Raw genomic sequence first — 17,995 nt, forward strand, 5'->3', positions numbered from 1 at the left:
TCTGCTACACCAAACATGGAGACAGACAGACAGCCTTACTAGGTGTAAATGTGGGGGAAAGGAAGACAGGGCGACGTGCAACAAGACAGGAGCAGACTGATGAATCCTAAAAACAGCAGTTATTGTGGCTTGAAGCTGTAGCTCGGATGAAGCACTACATCCTGACAGATGGAAAGGAGAGCACAAGCATCCATTGCAGACAGTTTGTGCCACAAACTGGGGTGCTTCCGTATGCTACCAGAGCTGATTGAACCAGTCTGTTAAATAACCCCTGGGAGTGATCCAGGTTAACCTCTTGGGTTCAACCACCCTCAGCCCTGCAGCCCCTTGGATCTGAATCTGACAGCAAGGGAAGCATTCTGCAGAACAGCCCGATGTATTTCCCTATTTTCTTTCTATGGTGGCATTTCCCACAGAGATTTGTTTTTGCATCAACACAGGCAGCAGCAGAAAAAGCTGAGCTTTGCCTGGAAATGTTTGGTTTTCACTTTGACAAAATATTGATGATTTCTGCAGGACAATCCATCACTTTTTGCAGTAACAAATGAAAAGAAGAAAGTCAAAAAGCAGTATTTCATCTAGGTAGGAATTGAGCTGACACCTAGCCTGGAATTCAGCACGAGTGTAAGGCAAAGCAGGCTACCAGGCTGCCTCGTTATCTTGTCACTTTGATTACTGTCAAGCAAGGGAAGCTGCTACTACTTTCATGTAGTAGCTGTTTGCCTGGATAGAAACACAACAGGAGCTGCCAGACAAAGGGAGCATCTGGTCGGGTAGGGCTGGGCAGATGCAAAACAGGGAAGAGAAGGTTTCACTGTCCCTGGAGGTGTCTCACAGCAGACACAGGGACCACAGGCTTGCAGCATGGTGAAGAGCTGGTCCAGGGCAGGACTAAGATGCCAGCTTTGTTTCCATCACTGTTTTCCAAATTATTCATGCCTCTGGAGCCTGCAAAACTAGGCTGAAATGTCCCAAGTGCAGGCTGTTCTATGAGATGCCTGGAACTGACTAAATTAGAAGTTTTCCATGAGCAAGCTCCCTTGGGGCATCTCCTTCTTTTTTTCCTATTGTACCTCAATTCTGACATCAGTCTGGCCAAAAACGAGTGCTATCTGCACTCCTTGAACTTAGGACGTGGAGGGTGAATCACACAAACTGGAGAGAAAAGCACTTGAGATGCCTGAAAAACCATTACTGATGAGAAGTAGCTCGGGCCATTACTTCCTAAAATCACGTCTCCACTTTGGTGGAGCAATTTATTCTGCTACATTGCACTTGTGCTATGGAAAGCACAAATAACTAGAAGTGTTTTTGCCATGTACTGCTGCTCACACAACATATGCCATGTCAGCGGCCTCGTTTCCCTTTCCAGGAAGGGAAGTCATGTCATGAACTGTTGATCCTTATTATATGGCTTTTTAGTGTGTGTACCCAGAGCTCTTGCTGAAATCAATGGCAACATCCCCACATAGTGGGGCAGAGGCATCCCCTTTCCAGGCAGGCTGCAGTTTGCTTCAGAGCTAAAGGTCGGATCCTGCTCTGGAATCCTCACCTGCCCTTGCAGCATATGGTGGAGGAAGGAGAAACCCCAGAAGAGGAGCCCTGCCTCTGAGAGAGAAGGGGACCACAGATCTCCAGACACAGCTCTCTAAGGGTTGACCAGTGCTGACTGGGAGTCTCTCAACATCAAGAACAAGCCCACATGCAGATCCCACCCCAAGCTTTCCTTACACCTCCTGCAAGCCATTTGGAGGCCAGCAAGCCTTCCACTGCAGCTCTTCTGTGGCTATTCCATTCACTGCAGAGAAACCCTCTTCCAAGGCTCACACACAGCCTCGTTAGCCCTGCCTGCTGCCGGAGGCAGCCTGTGTTTAATTCATTGTGAAATAGCCAACAATTGACCCACTGCAACTGTTTCAAAGCCTATTGATACAAAACCCCACAGGGGGAGGCCCATCCGGAGAGCTGTGTAAACTCCAGCACGTGTTCAGCAGGCTATACATAGCTCCAAGGGGACAGTCACACCAACGGCTTGGTATTGGTAAAGAGGGCTTTTTGCTGTGTTGGTTTTTTTAAAGCAATATTGAGCTCTTGTACAACACCACTCTCCAGAGACTTCCAGCTACTTGCCTGACCTCAATGAATTAAGTATTGCCATAAAATGTGCTATTAATTAATCATCTGCATCGCCAACGTGAGAAATTGCCATGCCGTGGCTACAGGCAACCTTGTGAATGGTTTAGTAGACATCTCACTCTGGTGGAAATCAGCACAGTTTGGATGTCTGAAGACTTTCTGTTAAGTTATATAGCCAAGGTCTTCCAAACCTCAGCTGTTAGACCCAACTATCTCAGTCAGATGTGTTAGAGATGCCATCTCTTACAGGACTTTTGGGGAATATTGGACATAATTCCGTCCTTCCTACCACGTGGCTCTGAGCATCCCCATCTACCAACCTGCATACAAGCTCCCTGAGCTGCATGTGGCACAGGATAGCTCAGTCCTCCTGAAGGTGTCTGTCTGCTCAAAATACCAAGAAAGACAAACAGGCCATCCTCAGACATCTCGCTCCCCTCCCCAAGTGTCTGACAGCACAGTTTCTCAGATTGTAGTGATGCAAATAGCTCAGATAAGGCTCAGATAAAGTATCTGAGCTCTCCAGGGCTTATCTGAGCTGAACACCAGCTCCAAAAATTCTGAAATTTGCCCTGTGGGACTATCTCCATACAGCCTGATTGCCATCTGAAATTCAGCCTCCAGAGGCTGCAGGAACAGCTCCTGTTCAGATGCATTCTTGAGATAGCGGGGTGGGACACAGCAAGTCTGCAGCACTCCCCTATCATCACTATCTGGGGATTTGCCTTCTGGTGGAACATTACAAGAGCCTGGCTGACGGCTCAAGAACCGGTGATGGCACCTTTCACCACCAACACTTACACTGTAACAGATGAGGTAAAGCCTTCTTCAGCAGCGTCACTGGAAAGATCGCTTTACCCTGACTACAAAGTGCTCAGTGCTGGTTTTTCCTTTCAGTTGAGTCTCTCTGGGGTAATCGCTAGCAGAGGGGAGGCTTGCAGACAGAACACAGGCACAGGGTGCTGAAATTCAGCTACGAGAATCTTGCCAAGAATGGGATTCCCAAAGCAGCCGAGGAACTGTGTATAGAACCCATCCGGACTTCACTGCAGATCTGTGCCTGGCAGGATGCAAAGGGAGTCAGCAATCACAATAAGGAGCTCTGATGAAATAGACCCACAGTGATAAACGTTCATGCTTAGAGATCCAGCCTTTCTGAAACCGAAGTAACTGCAGCAGTCTTAAGATGTGTGAGACCAGATAGCAAGTATCCATTTATAGTGGGCAACTGATAGGAGACAGGACAAGTCCAAGGCCAGGCTTAGAGAGTAACTGGATATCTTTGTAAAGCTGGTACAAAGGGCTATTAGCTCACTCACACCTGGGCTACAGCTATTTTTTGTCCTGCAGGAGCACCAAGGGTCCCCCATTCCACATGCAGATCCCATATGCTGTATTCGACAGACACAGGAGTAATGGTAGGAAGGATTCTGTCCCAAAGGGTCTGCAATCAAGTCAATGGTAATCTTACAATTATACATCTAACACAATTCTAACAAGAATTAAAAGCCCTCTGAAAAAAAGTTCAAAGGTCTGCAGATATTACCCCCAAATCTTGCTGATCCAAGCAGAGAAAGATTTCCTTTCTGTAGATGTTTGCAACAGTCAGACAGAGTTCTCAGGCAAGAATAGCTATGAAATTCTATAGGATGGCTCATAAACCATAAGGAAAAAAAAACACTTAATTTCCTACTAAAAATTCCCAACAGCTCATTCCCAAAGGGCCAGCATGCCAAAGGGCCTCTGTAGAGCGCTGGCTCCCCTTCTGCATCAGCACTTGGCTCTGGCCATAAACCAGGGAATGGGGGAAAAGCATGTGGGCAGGCTCTGAGCTCCTCAGCTCAGCTGTGTTGGCAGCACCAGGGTTAACCACGGCAGCACCCTGTAATGCAATGATTTCTGGTTTATTTCAGCAGGGGAAGTGTGTCCCAGCCTGATTAGCCCAATGGTTTCCTCTTTTCCCATAACCTCCAGACCCCCATGGCCTAAGTGTTTACTTTCTGAAATAAAAAATCTGCTAGTGTTTTTCTTTTTTCAGGGCATGTGTATTTTGGGAGGATTCGGGGGGAGGAAAGTGGAGAGGGGGAGTTGAATGGGATGGGAGGCTTGCATACACCTCCCTTCTCTCTCCCACCCCTCACCCTCAGCTCCTTTCCAGCTGCAACCTCTGAGCTGAGACTTCTGGCTTCAGTGCAAGAGAGGGAGAGAGAAACGTATTAATGAGAGTTCAGTCTCTTGCTTCAGCAGCTATAAACACAGTGAACATCTGGAGGGAGAGAGAGGTGCTTCACACTGCCAGGAGCTGAAAGAAACAGGCTGTTTGCAGGGTCCCAGCCCCCCATGCTCTCCACGTCCCCTTCTGCCTGTCCTGCACAGACCCACACTGGTCTCCCAGCATCACCCAGCCACAAATAGAAACTGGCTTCATGCTGCCCTCCCAGCTCCACGCCAGCACAGAGCCCTCTGAGGGCACTGCTGTGGGAAGGGCTGGCCACGTGCAACCCAAAATCCCTGGAGAGGTGCTCAGCTGCTCAGTGCCCCCAGAAGCAAGCACTCATGGATCCCAGCACATTTCTGTAGGCAAACAAGGTTGGGAAAGCACAATGAGGCACCTGTGATTTGTGTGGCCTTACTCAAGCAAGCATAGGACGGCACAGGGTAGCCTTATCCTCTGGATAAACAAATGGGTGCACTGAGAGGGTGGTTCACTCCATCCCTACAGATGGACCTGTGCTACTCCAAGACCAACTCAATGCGAGACATCCACAGTCACCCTCAGGACACTGAGGAATAGCCCATCACTCCATTCCTTTCCTCTTGGACTCTACCTTAAGTGAGCCCTTCCCCACAGCACGCCAAAGCCACCAGTACTGCTGCTCACATTTCTGATGTTTCTGGTGCAGTGTTTTAAGAGCATCTGGAGTTTTCCCTCTGGCTGAGCTGTAAATCACCTTTCATAAGGTAGCCCCCAGCAAATCTGTAGGTGCCACCCCCCAAAAAAGTATAACACTCCCAGTTCTCACCCAGCACCATCCCCTGTTCAGAGCACGATTCATCCCCACGCAGCAGCTGATCTCCAGCTGACACAAGTCTGCAGCTCAAGTGGGAAAAGAGTTCAGTGCTCATTCTCTGGTGACAACCCAACATGCAGGGATCTCCCTTGGGCTTTGTCTCTGAGAGGCAAGACAGGGATTTGTCCAGGGTCAGGCAGGAAACAAATAGAAAAGTGAAAGCCTGGATTTTTGTCATTCTCTTGCTTCAGTGCAAATAAACCTCTCCAAGTGCTGACTTGCAGCAGGTTACAGCAGGGGATGTGGAGGAAGCATACCTATGTATCACAGGGTCACCTGTACATGCTTTCCTCACCTGCAGAACAAATATGATCCGCACAAATCAGACACCAATTACTTCCCACTACCCCAGAGAGCAAACCAGTAGCAGCTCAGCATTCTTCAGAGGACCCTTGCAGAAGCGCCAGGGGACACAGGCAGCTCATGGCTTTACAATTCATTCACAAGACATAGAGGGATCTTTTCTCTGCCTCTAGACTGAAGTAAGTGCTGTTAGTGGAGAAAATTGTGTCTGCCCTCCGACAAACCCAGAGCACCCATTTATAGTAGGTGTGACATGACTTGAACTGTAGTCAATGAAACACCCAAAGACTGCCAGGAAGAAAAAGGGTCAAAGAAACTCATTCTAGCCAGGCTATAAACAGCGCCAGACCCCAAGGCTTGTGAGAGGCAGCACCGCCACGCTGGCTGGAGGATGACAACAGAGCCCAGCAGAAAGGCCTCATTCATCTCTTTGCAGAGCTGCAGTGGGACACCAGAGGAGAATCGGGGTGAGCTGTGAGTTTGGGGGAAATGAGTGGCAATGGGTTGGGCAGAGACATCTGCATGGAGGATTTTGGTAGTGCCTTTCATTGAGCCTTGAAATGAATAGCATCTGCCACCTCGTCCCTCTCAGTAGTGGCTCACCACTTTTTCCACCCACTGCTGTTTCCCTTCACCTTCTTCCATGCCCTCCTTTGCGCACTCCTCATTTATTAGGGAGAGAGGACAGCCGGGCCGTGAGCTGCCTGAGAAGTCCTGCAGGGTCTCACAGCCGCAAGCAGATGTGCGTGCCCTGCAAAGAGACGCCCATTCATCTCTGCAGAGAGCGTGCGGGGGAGGCAGCAGCACAGGGGAGGGGGGAAGTGTTGGAGGAGGCTGAGAAAAGGAAGGAGGCCACAGTTAAAAATAGGATAAAAGGACATGAAAAAATGCAGTTTTTTTTTCCCCCCTAAGCTTCACTTGGAAAATGTGCTGCAGCTGGAGAAGCCATCGGGCTGAGCCTGGTCAGCTTTCACCTTCCCCCTCCCCAGGCTCCCTTCCTCCATGCATGAGCCTGGAAGACAGCCCAGAAAATGCTCACAGAAGGAGCTTCCCTCTGGGGATCTCCACCAGGATCTTGCAGGGCAAAGAGCAGGTCCTGTGGCATAGGAGGGTAAAGTGGGGAAAAGCAGAGAGAGTTTGCGATGGATGCAGGAGGTCCCCATGTGATTTCTGCCTGCAGTGCACTCTGAGCTGAGAGCAGGGGTTGGAGAAAGATCACAACCAGAGTTGGGGGGGGTGGGTACAAAGGGAAGGCAACTCCACGTGATGTGGGGCAATGCAATGTGCAGCAGTGCTTTGTTTCAACTCCAAAGGCTTTGCTTTCCTGCCAAATCCAGCATGACACTGCTGTTGCCCAGCCTATAGGACCGAAGACAAGATGTCCATCGAGCACCAGGGAGTTGGATGCAGGGCTGCATTAAGGACACACCGCCCCCAAGATAACAAACCTTTTTTTGTGGGCTGAGAGATTATGTTCCAAGACAGTATCCACCACAGACTGGGTCAAATTGTCCTCTCTGCACTGCGCTCTCCTACAGCTCTGGGTGCTGGGGGTCAGTCTATGGCAATGCTTTGTGTTTGTGACAGTGTCATAGCACCAAACTCTTTCAAAACAGCACTAACCAATGAAGCAGGATCAGACCCACAGCTCTAATCTCCTCTCTAGAAAACATTTTTATTCCATGCCTTGTCTTGCAGAATTCAAACTCAAACCGATTTGTTTGAGAGAAAGCAAATTCACTTACCCAAAGGTTCCTATTAGTGTCCAAAGGCTAAGAGCACCTTCAGTCCAAGTGCGCTAACTCAGCACAACCACCAGAGAAACTTCTTCCTCCAGAGGCATTTCATCCTTCTCCTGCCATTAACAACAGTTTTATCTCCACTGTCACTAAGCAAAATAAACCAGTTCATAGTGGAAGGGGTTGTCAAAGTGACCTTGGCTCAAAAAGGCAGCACAGCCAGGACAATGTCAGTGCTGAAGTTACGATGCTGCTGTATAATGTTTTCCTCCTCTCCTAACCTTTTTTGTGCCTACCCTTGTATCAGCCAAAAAATATTACCGAAGAGTAATATTAGGATACTATCACCCTAAGAATTGGAAATCCCAGTGCCAAGTGTGACAGCATCCTTTTAATGGCCTCGCTGTTTCAGATAGATGCGCTGCACCCTTGATTTTGAGTCACCAGATAATGCAGCTAACAAGCAACAGTCTCCACACCCCTATTCCCACAGAAGCCAGCTTTCATAAGCAGGCAGTTCTCACTGGTTGTTTTCTAACACCTTTGGGACAAGCTCTTTACTTGCTGTGGACCCAATCATAGCTGGTTCCTGGGGCAGGCACAGTCCTAAGCTGCGTGCTGCAGGTTGTGACAGCAAGCTAACAAATAAAAGTGACTATACATCACTCCTAAGTTCTTACTGGAATAAAAATATAAAATAGAACCCACCTTTCTTATCCTTATCTACAAACTAAATCCACATCAGACTTTTCTTTATACATATCACCAAATAATCTTAGCAGACTTCAAGTACAATGTAAATAAACTCACCCGAGCTTCAAAGGCAAAATATCTTTCAACAAAGCCAAGCAGCTCTTAAGACTTCTAGAAGTGTTGTGGGTTTCTGTTGCAAGAGGATATATTCACACTTGCGTTTTCCTTGCTGACTTGTTTCTTTCACCAACATCAAGACCATGAAAACCAAAATAGCCTCCAGTATACCAGAAGAATAGATGACAAATGGCTTTCATGCACACCCAAAACACAAAGGAGAAATGAAAGACTGTTCCTAGCAGTATATACAAATGAGAGTTTCCTCTCACTTAAAATTAGAAACCACTCTAGACTGTGAAAAAATGGCGGAGCATTAAAATAATAGTAATAATAAGAGAAAGAGTAACACACACTGCAACAGGAAAGAATTACGTTTCATTCCTAGGTACTGCAAGAGAATTAGAGGCCTGTCCTAGGAGTTCCCGTGTATTCCATGTTGGACTCATACCTACTAAAGATAGTGACATCCTTCTTTTCAATGAGCTTTGAACCAGGCTCCAATCTCTGCAGCGAGAAATCTCACAGACCCAGCATGGGGTAATGGAGATCTGGGTTACAGATCTGTTGGTCCCTCGAGAGCGCTTTCACAGAAAAGGGGAGTGGGTATGGGAATAAAAAGAAAACTTTCCAGGCACAGCTTTGAAAAATGTTTGAGTAAATCCAAATGCTGCAAGAGCAGATTTCATCAGAGCAGGGCTGACATCACGCTGAGAGAGTTCACCCACAGGAGTTGAGCAAAACAGCTGAAATAAGAACGGCTGGGAATAGACAGCGGAGTTTTTCTCCAGCCACAGCTCTCTGTTCATCTCCAGCTAACACACAAGTGTTCACCAAAGGAAAAAAAAATCCAAATGCCTGAATATTTGCCAAGGAGAGATTTCAAATTGTACGTTTGACCGCAGCAGTCACTGGTTCTGCTGAACTCTTTAGCTGCAAAGAAGTCTCCAAACATCAGGGCTTCTCCCCTCCCAAGGGGCCAATGTGCATAACTAACAAGCCGGGAACAAGTCACAGAAGACCAGCACATGCCATGCAAAAGCTTACATGGGATTTATGTGCTTCACGATAGGCTTATGTGGGACTTAAGTGAAACATAAACTTCATATTGGCCCTTTGCAAAGGTCACATTCATGCAACTTGAGCTCTTTCACTTCATTTTGCTGTTGGCCTGTGCCATGGTGTACCTGAGCCCCCTCTTTTGCCACAGCTGGGAAGTGAGACCTGGTGGTACCTCTTCCAAGGCTGAATCCCTGTCTGTGGGCAGGGGAAGCCTCCAAGATGTGTGGCACAGGGGCAGCAAACACAGCACACTGCAGTGGAAATGGAGCTCGCACCAAAGCCCAAGGCTCCTTGCTCATGTCACACCTTTGGGTACAGGCCCAGAGCCGTGCACTGTCAGTTACACAAGCAGCAGCCCAAGCTGAAGTTCTGCTTCACAGGTTGAACAAAGTGCAGGGCAAGAATTAGTCACTGGAGATTTTGTAACGACTTTCAAAGTATGAATGCGTTACAGAGCAGCATCATTTAGTCAAAGCCAGGGCATGAGCTTAACTGTACGTTGTAGCGCAACCACCCAACCCTGACAACACAGCATGGCCATGCCCTCCAGCTGCAGCTATATAGCACTGAATGCTTCACCACCATCCCCGAGAGGGAGGAGACAGAGACCTAAAATCACTGTAAAAGCAGAACTCAGGCGTTCAGGCTCCTCCCCTCCAAGGAGACCTCATCACCTTTCTGAAGAAACCAGCTCAAGGCCATACACGTGAAACCAAGACATTAAACCTGCCCATCACTAGGCCTCACCAACACAGGGAGGAGCAGGCCAGCCCCCCCCACATCCCCCAGAACAGGGTTCCTACCTGTGCTGTAGTGCTCCAGGCCAGTGGGAACTTCCTGGATGGCCGCCTCATCCCACGGCGGGCAACACGACCTGGGCGGGCAGCAGGCAGACTGCAGCCTGCATGGCATCCAGGGGTCCTCACAGCAGCTGCTAGCACCTTGCTTCTGGGCAGGGAAGGGAACCAGGAGGACACAGTGGGGTCAGAAAGCCCCTTATAACACACTATTCACATACATATTTATCTACATGTACTTAACTGCGTTTGTTACGTAGGCAGGTAGATGTATGCATGTGTCTAGCTCTAGGTACAGCTGTCCTTATTGACATCACACTTTTATGTGTGTAATATATACACATACATATACAGAAATAATCCCAGGATATCACTTCCATTATGTATATATACACTCATATTTATCTTTATAGATATATCCACTGTACATAACTCCATACTATATGTGCACACACACAGACCACGTTATATTTTACACACATGCCACATACATGTATACATCAGTAGAGGAATAGCAACTTATGCATACATACAGTCATACATGTAAATAAACCCAGGATGTTTTCAATCATTCATTTTTTTATTATTAGTTCCCCACACGGAAACAGTTTTACTTCATTTCCAATCAATGTTTAAATGCCAAATGCATTCTTGGAACCATTTAAAAGGAAGATATTGAGCTGTGTTAGACATTTTTCATGTGTCACAGTGGCCTTTTCTTCCTAATTTGGTGATAATTTTGCTTTCTAGCAGGTCTTCTGTATCCCCTGGTGTCTCAGCTCAGAGATACAGCTTACAGCTGACCTTGTCTAGAGTCTTTAACACTGCTGTCATTTCTTTGGAGAAACATCCATTGATGTGATTTTTCTCAATAAAGGTCATGTACAAACATAAGATGATCAGCAGCTCAAAGAGCACAGCTCAGGAGCAGCACAACATACCATCAGACCATCCCACAGCTGCTGACATCCATATAGGCACGCCCAGCACTGCATTATAATCCGTATTTTATACAATCACCCAGCAACTGCACAAACAAAAAGGAGCTGCCATGGAAGAGGAAGCCCAGTATTTATCAAAAAATTCCAGCCAACCCAACCAAAGCTTTTCCAAAGCCAGGTCTGCTTTGTGCTGATGCTGCTGCATTCATCCACAGCAGGTGAAGGTCAGCGCAGGGAGCGGAGGCTGCAGGACAATGGTTACCCTAACAATTCGCCTCTGACAACAAGCACAGGAAATCCGATGCAACAATCCTATTTCCAGCTTGGGTTTGCAAGCTTGAGAGGTTGAGATAAGCTCCGGGCAAACACTCAGCCTTTGGATGCTGCTCTCAACTACATGGAACCTTGGGATGATTAGCAGTCAACACCAAGCTGTGTCAGTGAATGGTCTGCCATCGTCACAGCAGCCAAAGAGAAAAGACACTGCTAGAGATAGAAAGATAACCCCCATCCCTTTCTTACCATCACTCCAGGGCGAGCCAAAGGATAAGGACCCGTGCTGCCAATGGTTGTGTCCATGTAGTAACTCATCATCTCTGAGGTGCCTGCAGAAAGGAAAGCAGACATCAGATGCCCTGCTGCAGAAGTCTGGCTTGGTGTAAAAATTGATAGCCTCAGCTAGACCTGCTGTAAAGCCTGTGCTTTCTCACAGCTATGTGAAGGTAGCACCAGGCTGTCAATCTCAGTGACTTAAAGCAGGAAAAGTAAAAGGAAAATAAAACTATATTAATAATTGGTTTTGTGATTGGATGCATAAATACATCAACAATGCAAACAAGTCCATTTATGTAAACTGATGGGAGCTGGACAATGCTGAATGAATTATCACCTGGAAGCTGATGGAGCTGCTCAGAGGGTGGATGAGATCATATCCCCTTGCTGTAAAGTTAGTGGGGGATAGTTGCCATTCTTCCCCCCGCCTCCAATTCATTGAGATCAACACCTTTCCTGAAGAAGTTTCATCAGCACTGACCCATTTCACCAAAAAAGCCTTCTCTTTGCTCAAGAAACGTATTCTGTTTGCATAGATTGTCATTGGCTCTTTGTGCTGGAGCCCTCCCTTGCACTGCTGAGATCCAGGTTTACATTCTGTCATTCCTATCATAGGATGTACTCCTCTGAGCAAGTCCTCCCACCAGTGCTGCTCACTAGATACAATTGTAAGCCACTAGTTAGCCCACGTGCACAGCTGAGGTCTAGCTCTGTTTTTTAATAGGTAGATGCTTCTCATCCTCTCCTTTAAACACACAGCAGAGAATGCAGGATGCACGTTCTGTGTTTGGAAGGATATAACTTAAAGGTGCTGGAAAGAAAAGTGGCAGCAGCCTCATCACAGAAGGGCTCACTCAGGCAGGGTACAACAACTTGAGACCAAAGGAAATCACTGTTTTCATCACATTGATACACAGCATAGCCCAAGAGTCAGAAGAGCTGCCGTGCTCCAACTTTTCTGAGGACAGAGCAGCTCCGGATCCTCTGAAATACACGCCCTTGTGTTTGTGCAGACCTCCTGTGCTACCAACTGTGACTGCTGCAGATGCAAATATTCATCCAAGCCATCCTCCAGAGCCAGCACACCCAGGTTTCCATCAGCCTACGCCTCTGCCCTGCACTCACAGCTCCTGTGGGCACCGCAGCCCCCACCTCCCTGCTCACAGGGCTGGGGCTGCTGTTAGCAAGCAGCCAGCAGAGGCAGAGCCTGCCCCAGCTGTGCCTCACTCACCACCTCAGCAACCAGGGACTGCAGATAACGTCTCCCACCACGTGGTGTGACTAATGGCCAAATGTGAAACACCTGCATGTATATGTGTATTAAATTATTATCATCATTTCCTGCTTGTTATTACTAACTTTTGTTCTAACACCAGTATTATTATTTTTTTTTTACTTCTCTTTTTAATTTACAAAACTGAAAACTACCAATGTGCTGAAAGAACAACGGACCTGTTTCTCCTTGTGTGCATTTAGGTTTGCTTTAAGCACATCTTGCAAGTTACTGTGGCTGAGAAGCCTTAACTGATCTTAGCATCAGAGCACACCCTCCCAGCCTGCCCTACCAGGCGTTAAAACACGTTGTCTTAAATTTCACTGCAGCTGGGGAGAATAAAAGAGGGTGCAGAGCAGCCATCTCTGTGAATCAGCCAACAGAGGAAAGTCACTCCACCCCATTCAGTCACACACCTGTCCCTCTGCTCCTAACCTTCAAAGGGTGTAACTGCATCACCTAACCATGACTGGTTGCCCTTGTGCTCTGAAGTTAGGACCTATGCTGCTAAAGTGCACCAGCACAAGACAGGCACTATAGGAACCATCAGGCTGACTCAAGTGCTCCAGCAGCACAGGCACGTGTGAGAGCAAGGGGTGACAGCAGTGACACAGTGGTATCACAAGTAGAGCAGCTCATTTCCCTGCTTTGCAGCTCTGCAGCAGGCAGTTGGGGCTTGGCTTTGTTTTCTCCCTTTGATCAAGTCACCTACGCTGCACACTGCTTGCAGACTGCTTTCATGCCTTGCTGAGCATTACTTGTGCTTTTCTCAGGAGGCTGTTGCCAACCAAACCTTCCAGCACAGTGCCACATGTTGATACTCGAAGCAGCACATGCTGTGGTTGAAGTCTCCTACACCCAGGGCAAGGCTTCAGGCAATAAAGAATATGGACAACTGCAATGATCACAAAAATCAACAGGATGGAACAGCGATAGAAAAGGTGTAATGACAAAGGGACTAACACAACAGAAAGGTGTTACAAGGGAAGGGGGGAAAAAAAGCGGGGGGCTTCTCACCCTCATCCAAAGACCTCAGCTCACAGGGAAAACTTCACAAAGTAGGGAACCCCAGAAAGAGATCCTTCCCCAGGGGCAGTCAGCCCTTAAATGAGGCCTAAGAAAGGTGCACCAGGTTCCACCCCTTCCAATCACACTGCTGAATTGCCTTCACCTGTGCTCCCAGGGCTGACCGGGTCCTTTCCCAGGTGCTCAATCAGTGGCTCAGGCTGAGACTCAACAGTTACCATACAGCAACATCACCACAGAGCAGTAATGCAGCACCAACATCTCCAGCCTGCTCTACAGAAGAAGAACCACCAAGAGAAGAACTGTGCTCTGCAGGTGTACATGTGCAAAGCCAGTAATGAGGGGGTAAGGCAAAAGCAGAGAAGGAGCTTAGGAAAGTTTGGTGCAGGCTGATTTTAACAGAACTTCCACCACTTCCCATAGGAAACTACTTCACAGCCCAATACATCTCTCACTGTCAGCAAGTTTCCCTGATGGTTGAGCCATGTTTTTCTTCTCTTGAGCTTCCTCTAATAAGAGCCTAAATAGCTCCTCTCCTCCCCTTGGATGCCATTAGAGAGCTCTAATGACCACTCAGGAGCTTGCAGCTGAACTGAACTCAATGACAGCATCCCTTGTGTCAGGTAACTTGGCCAAAATTGAGGAAATCACTGCAGATTTGCACCAAGATAATCGAGATCCACAGCTTGCTGCAAACTGTTAATAAATAGAGGGGAATCAGAGCCATTTGGTAAAACCCTTAATGACTTAACAGCTTGGTTCATCTCCTTGTTTGCTCTTATTATTTCTGTCTTACGGTGAAAACACGTGTGAGGGAAGCAGAGCTTGTTTTGGGCCTTGATCAAGTACCAGCCAAAGCTATTAGACTCTTCAATCATTTCTAAACTTAATTAACGTTTTAATTTCATCTCAACATCCATCCCTCCTCTTTTACAGGAGAGTTTTTAAGAAAATAATTACCAAACTTAGTTTAAAAAGGGAAAAACGATTTGTCTTTATGACAAACGCAAACCCTTGTAGAAATTAGGACGGAATGAGAAGTATGTATTAAATGAAGATGAGCTGTATCTATTGGATATATGAAGACCCTTTAAAAGACTGCCTTACAGTGTTTAAGTGCTTTGTTGTTTTAAGTCTGGGGAAAAGGAAGCTGAATGAGACTGCAGTGATTTCCCTGCAGCAGAGAAGAGCAGCAGCTCCCACCTCTTCCACGTTAGCACCCTGCACACCCATAGTACGATTGGGGCAGCATCTGGACAGCTTTCTGCATCCCTGTAAACCAGCAAGATTCCATTACCTTGGGATTGGATGGGGAGCCAGGAGCAGCATCAGCAACCCTATCAAAGTGTTCCTAACTTCAAGTGTGGGAACAAAGACTTGAAAAATGCACAGGACACGATCGTCCTCCATAGGCTGCAGTGCGGGCAGCTCCTGGCCCAGAGTTGCTTAGTGATACCGTTTTATTTTTCATCAAGCAATAATTTATCATCTTTGAGGGGGAGGAGAAAATAGCTCATGGAAATGACTTTGTTCCACAGGGTTTTAACCCTTGGAACCCTGGCACTTTCCAGGCTGCCTGCCAATTCAGTTCTCAGGGGAAAGAGTGTTTGTTGATCTGTTGGCATGTTAAAAACGCATTCAATTCATCAAACCCTGGCACCAGCTTAAAATAAAAGGAGCATCCCTAATGCGGGGATACAAGCGATAGAAAGGATTGCATTTCTGTTGCTGCCAACTATGCACAAAATATGCTTCCTAACAGATCGGCCACCTCCTGTCTCTGCTTCACGTCAGGGGCTCCTACATTCATTGTGACTTTGAAACTTTGCAGCTCTCAAAGGTAACTGAAGGGAAGCCAGGCAGGGCGGTAAATAACGCAGCCATGGGAAATAGAGAAATGCACTAAGTGCCCTTCTGCATCCTCAGTAAATACTCAAAGAGGATAAATGCACTGCCTAAGCTCACACAGGGGAAGGGAGAGTGAGAGGCTGAGTACCTGAGCCATAAGGCACTGCCGTGGCTCCGTGCAGTGGCTGCAATGGGACGACCGTGGCATCACCAAACCCACAGTGAGGCGATGCCGCAGGTCGTGCTGAGGAGGGTTTAGGTGGGATGCTGAAGCAGAGAGGCTGCTGCCAACAGTCACGCTGCTCCCTCTTAGATCAGAGCTGCTATTTGCAACTGCAGGAAGATGTGAATGGGTGGGGGGGGGGGGTTAATTAGGTCATCTGTTATTCCACTCACGTATTTCCCTCTGTGAAATAATAGAACTATGGCACAGCGTCATGGGCCAGATCCTCAGCTAGGGCAAAGCAAAGGGGGAAAGAGTAGAGATCGAAGGCTCAGTTTTGTTTGGTGTTTTACTCCAGACTCCCTGTATGACCTGTGGAAGGATGCTTGGGACCAGCCTGTCCAAATCTGCTGGTGTTTTGAAAATCCCACGAAGCATTAAGTACTCAACAGCTGTAGAAAGTTAAGAGAAACCAGAGTTTCTCCGTGCCTTCACATGCCAAACACTAAAAGGTGATGATAGCAGAGGGCTGCTTTCTGGTTTGGAGATGCACATGGCATCCTGCAGCTCAGGGCAGGGGCCATGCACAATCCCAATGCTGGGTGCACAAAATACACAGCAGACCTCCATGGAAATCACACTCCCTGGGTGAGTGGGACATTCCCTGGTGCAAATGTAGTTCTAAATATCTGGCTTACCAGAAAATTGTTTACAGGACAGGCAGGGGTGAGATCAAAATCCCAGCTGGATTAGAGGCAGCACGAACAGGCTGTAATCAGGAAACCGCCCCAGACCCAGCCCACAGCCCCCAGAGGTGTCAGTTGACAGCACAGGATGGGAAGTTGATGGTAACTGTAATACCAAGAGAGTGGCCGCATGCAAAATGAGGATTTAGAGGCTAATGGGAAGGGGGAAGGCCTTGGCTGTGCTGCTCAGGGCTGCACAGTGCCCGCTGGCCCTTTTTGGCTGCGAGAGGGGTGCAGGATTTTGCCCATCCCAAGGAGCAGCAGCAGCACAGCTGTACATTGCTGTGGCTGCCACACTCGGGGCTCCTGACTCCAATTTCTCCCATAGGCAAACATATGCAAAATGCTCACCTGTGGCATTTTCTGCCCTCTGGGGATGCCATCGCTATAGAAAACATGCAGAGGTGAGGCAACAAATCCCGCATAGCATCCCTCCAAAAACAGAAAGCAGCCCTGTTTGGGGGGCAGGTCAACCTGCCTACTCCCTATCTGTGCACCCAGCTGTGCTGGAGGAGCCGGCGGAGCATCTGGGCCTGGGCACCTCACCGGTCCCCTGCCCCATAGCGAGCACAAGCAAAGCCCCACCCCACAACCAAAGCCGCCTCTCGAGAAATAGAAGGAACTGCAAATGTAATCCGCTGTAAGAATGCCAGGGCGCAGCCTGCTACCTACATGAGGGAAACAATACTGTTGTCCTAAGCACACATATCAACTTGATATACTCTGTAGATGAAATTAAAAAGGATTTTTAAAGGGAAGCATCAGCTCAGACATTCGTAAGACACTGCAGAACTATTAGCAAACACACGAATCAGCCACTGGGTGAAACTGGGAATGGAGAGAAAGAGCAAATCCCCAGCAAAACAAACCTTCCATCTATCCTGGAAACGAACACAGGTACCTACAGCCCACAACAGCCTTTAAAGCGACTCTCCCCACCACCACTTACTACTTATCTGGAAGACCAAGGAAAAAGCTTATGTCCTCCACGGCTCCCCACACTTGTCTCCGATCTCTCTCCAACTACCTGGTGCTATCCTCTGCGCCGGAGCTGGGGAGGATGGAAATACCATAGTGTTTGCAGCAGGGCCGCCTATTCAAAGGGAGGGGGAGTGGTCAGCACCGCACAGGCGGTGGGGAGGCGAGCCCCCTGCGCTCCGCTCTCGCTGGCAGATGTCACACTGTGACCCTCACCATGGGGTGTGAGGTTTATCGAGCCCATTCCCAAAGCTCTGCTGGGCTGCCCCAGTTTTGAGGTGCCTGCTGCCAAAAATTGCTATTTCTTCCTCAGAAGTCCCCTGGGCACTTCTGGGTTTCCTGCTCCTTTGCACACAGCAGGCACCGTGGTGCTTTTGGATGCCCCTCTCTCCCTCAGACATGGGCAGGATCCAGCTGCCAGGCTCCCATTGCCCATTTGCAAACCCTTTGGTGCGCGCCTGCTTTCTTGTACCCGCACAAGGGCTGCGGTAGTCTCCCTTTCTGTAATGTACCATAGTGGGGAGAGCACTCAGGCGGCGCTGGCTCAGCT

At 48.1% G+C, this 17,995-nt stretch overlaps 1 protein-coding gene across 4 annotated transcripts in view; it reads right to left on the reverse strand.

Moving 5' to 3' along the window:
* The window catches only part of ETS1 (v-ets avian erythroblastosis virus E26 oncogene homolog 1), a 69,776-nt gene extending 52,221 nt beyond the window's left edge, over nt 1-17,555 (reverse strand). Inside the window, exons 1-3 of one of the 4 annotated variants that reach the window (XM_040652038.1) lie at nt 17,495-17,555; nt 11,382-11,464; nt 9,925-10,066 (exon numbers count right to left, since the gene is read on the reverse strand). In XM_040652038.1, the coding sequence (XP_040507972.1) occupies nt 9,925-10,066; nt 11,382-11,464; nt 17,495-17,540 (271 nt within the window). In that variant the 5' untranslated portion in view covers nt 17,541-17,555. Of the gene's footprint in view, nt 1-9,924; nt 10,070-11,381; nt 11,465-17,416 lie in introns of all 4 variants that reach the window. The other 3 variants (XM_040652037.1, XM_015297969.4, XM_015297968.4) reach the window with 3 other exon arrangements.
* Between the last annotated feature and the right edge of the window lie 440 nt (nt 17,556-17,995).

This window comes from Gallus gallus, chromosome 24 (genome assembly GCF_016699485.2).
Source record: "Gallus gallus isolate bGalGal1 chromosome 24, bGalGal1.mat.broiler.GRCg7b, whole genome shotgun sequence".
Lineage (NCBI taxonomy): Eukaryota > Metazoa > Chordata > Aves > Galliformes > Phasianidae > Gallus > Gallus gallus.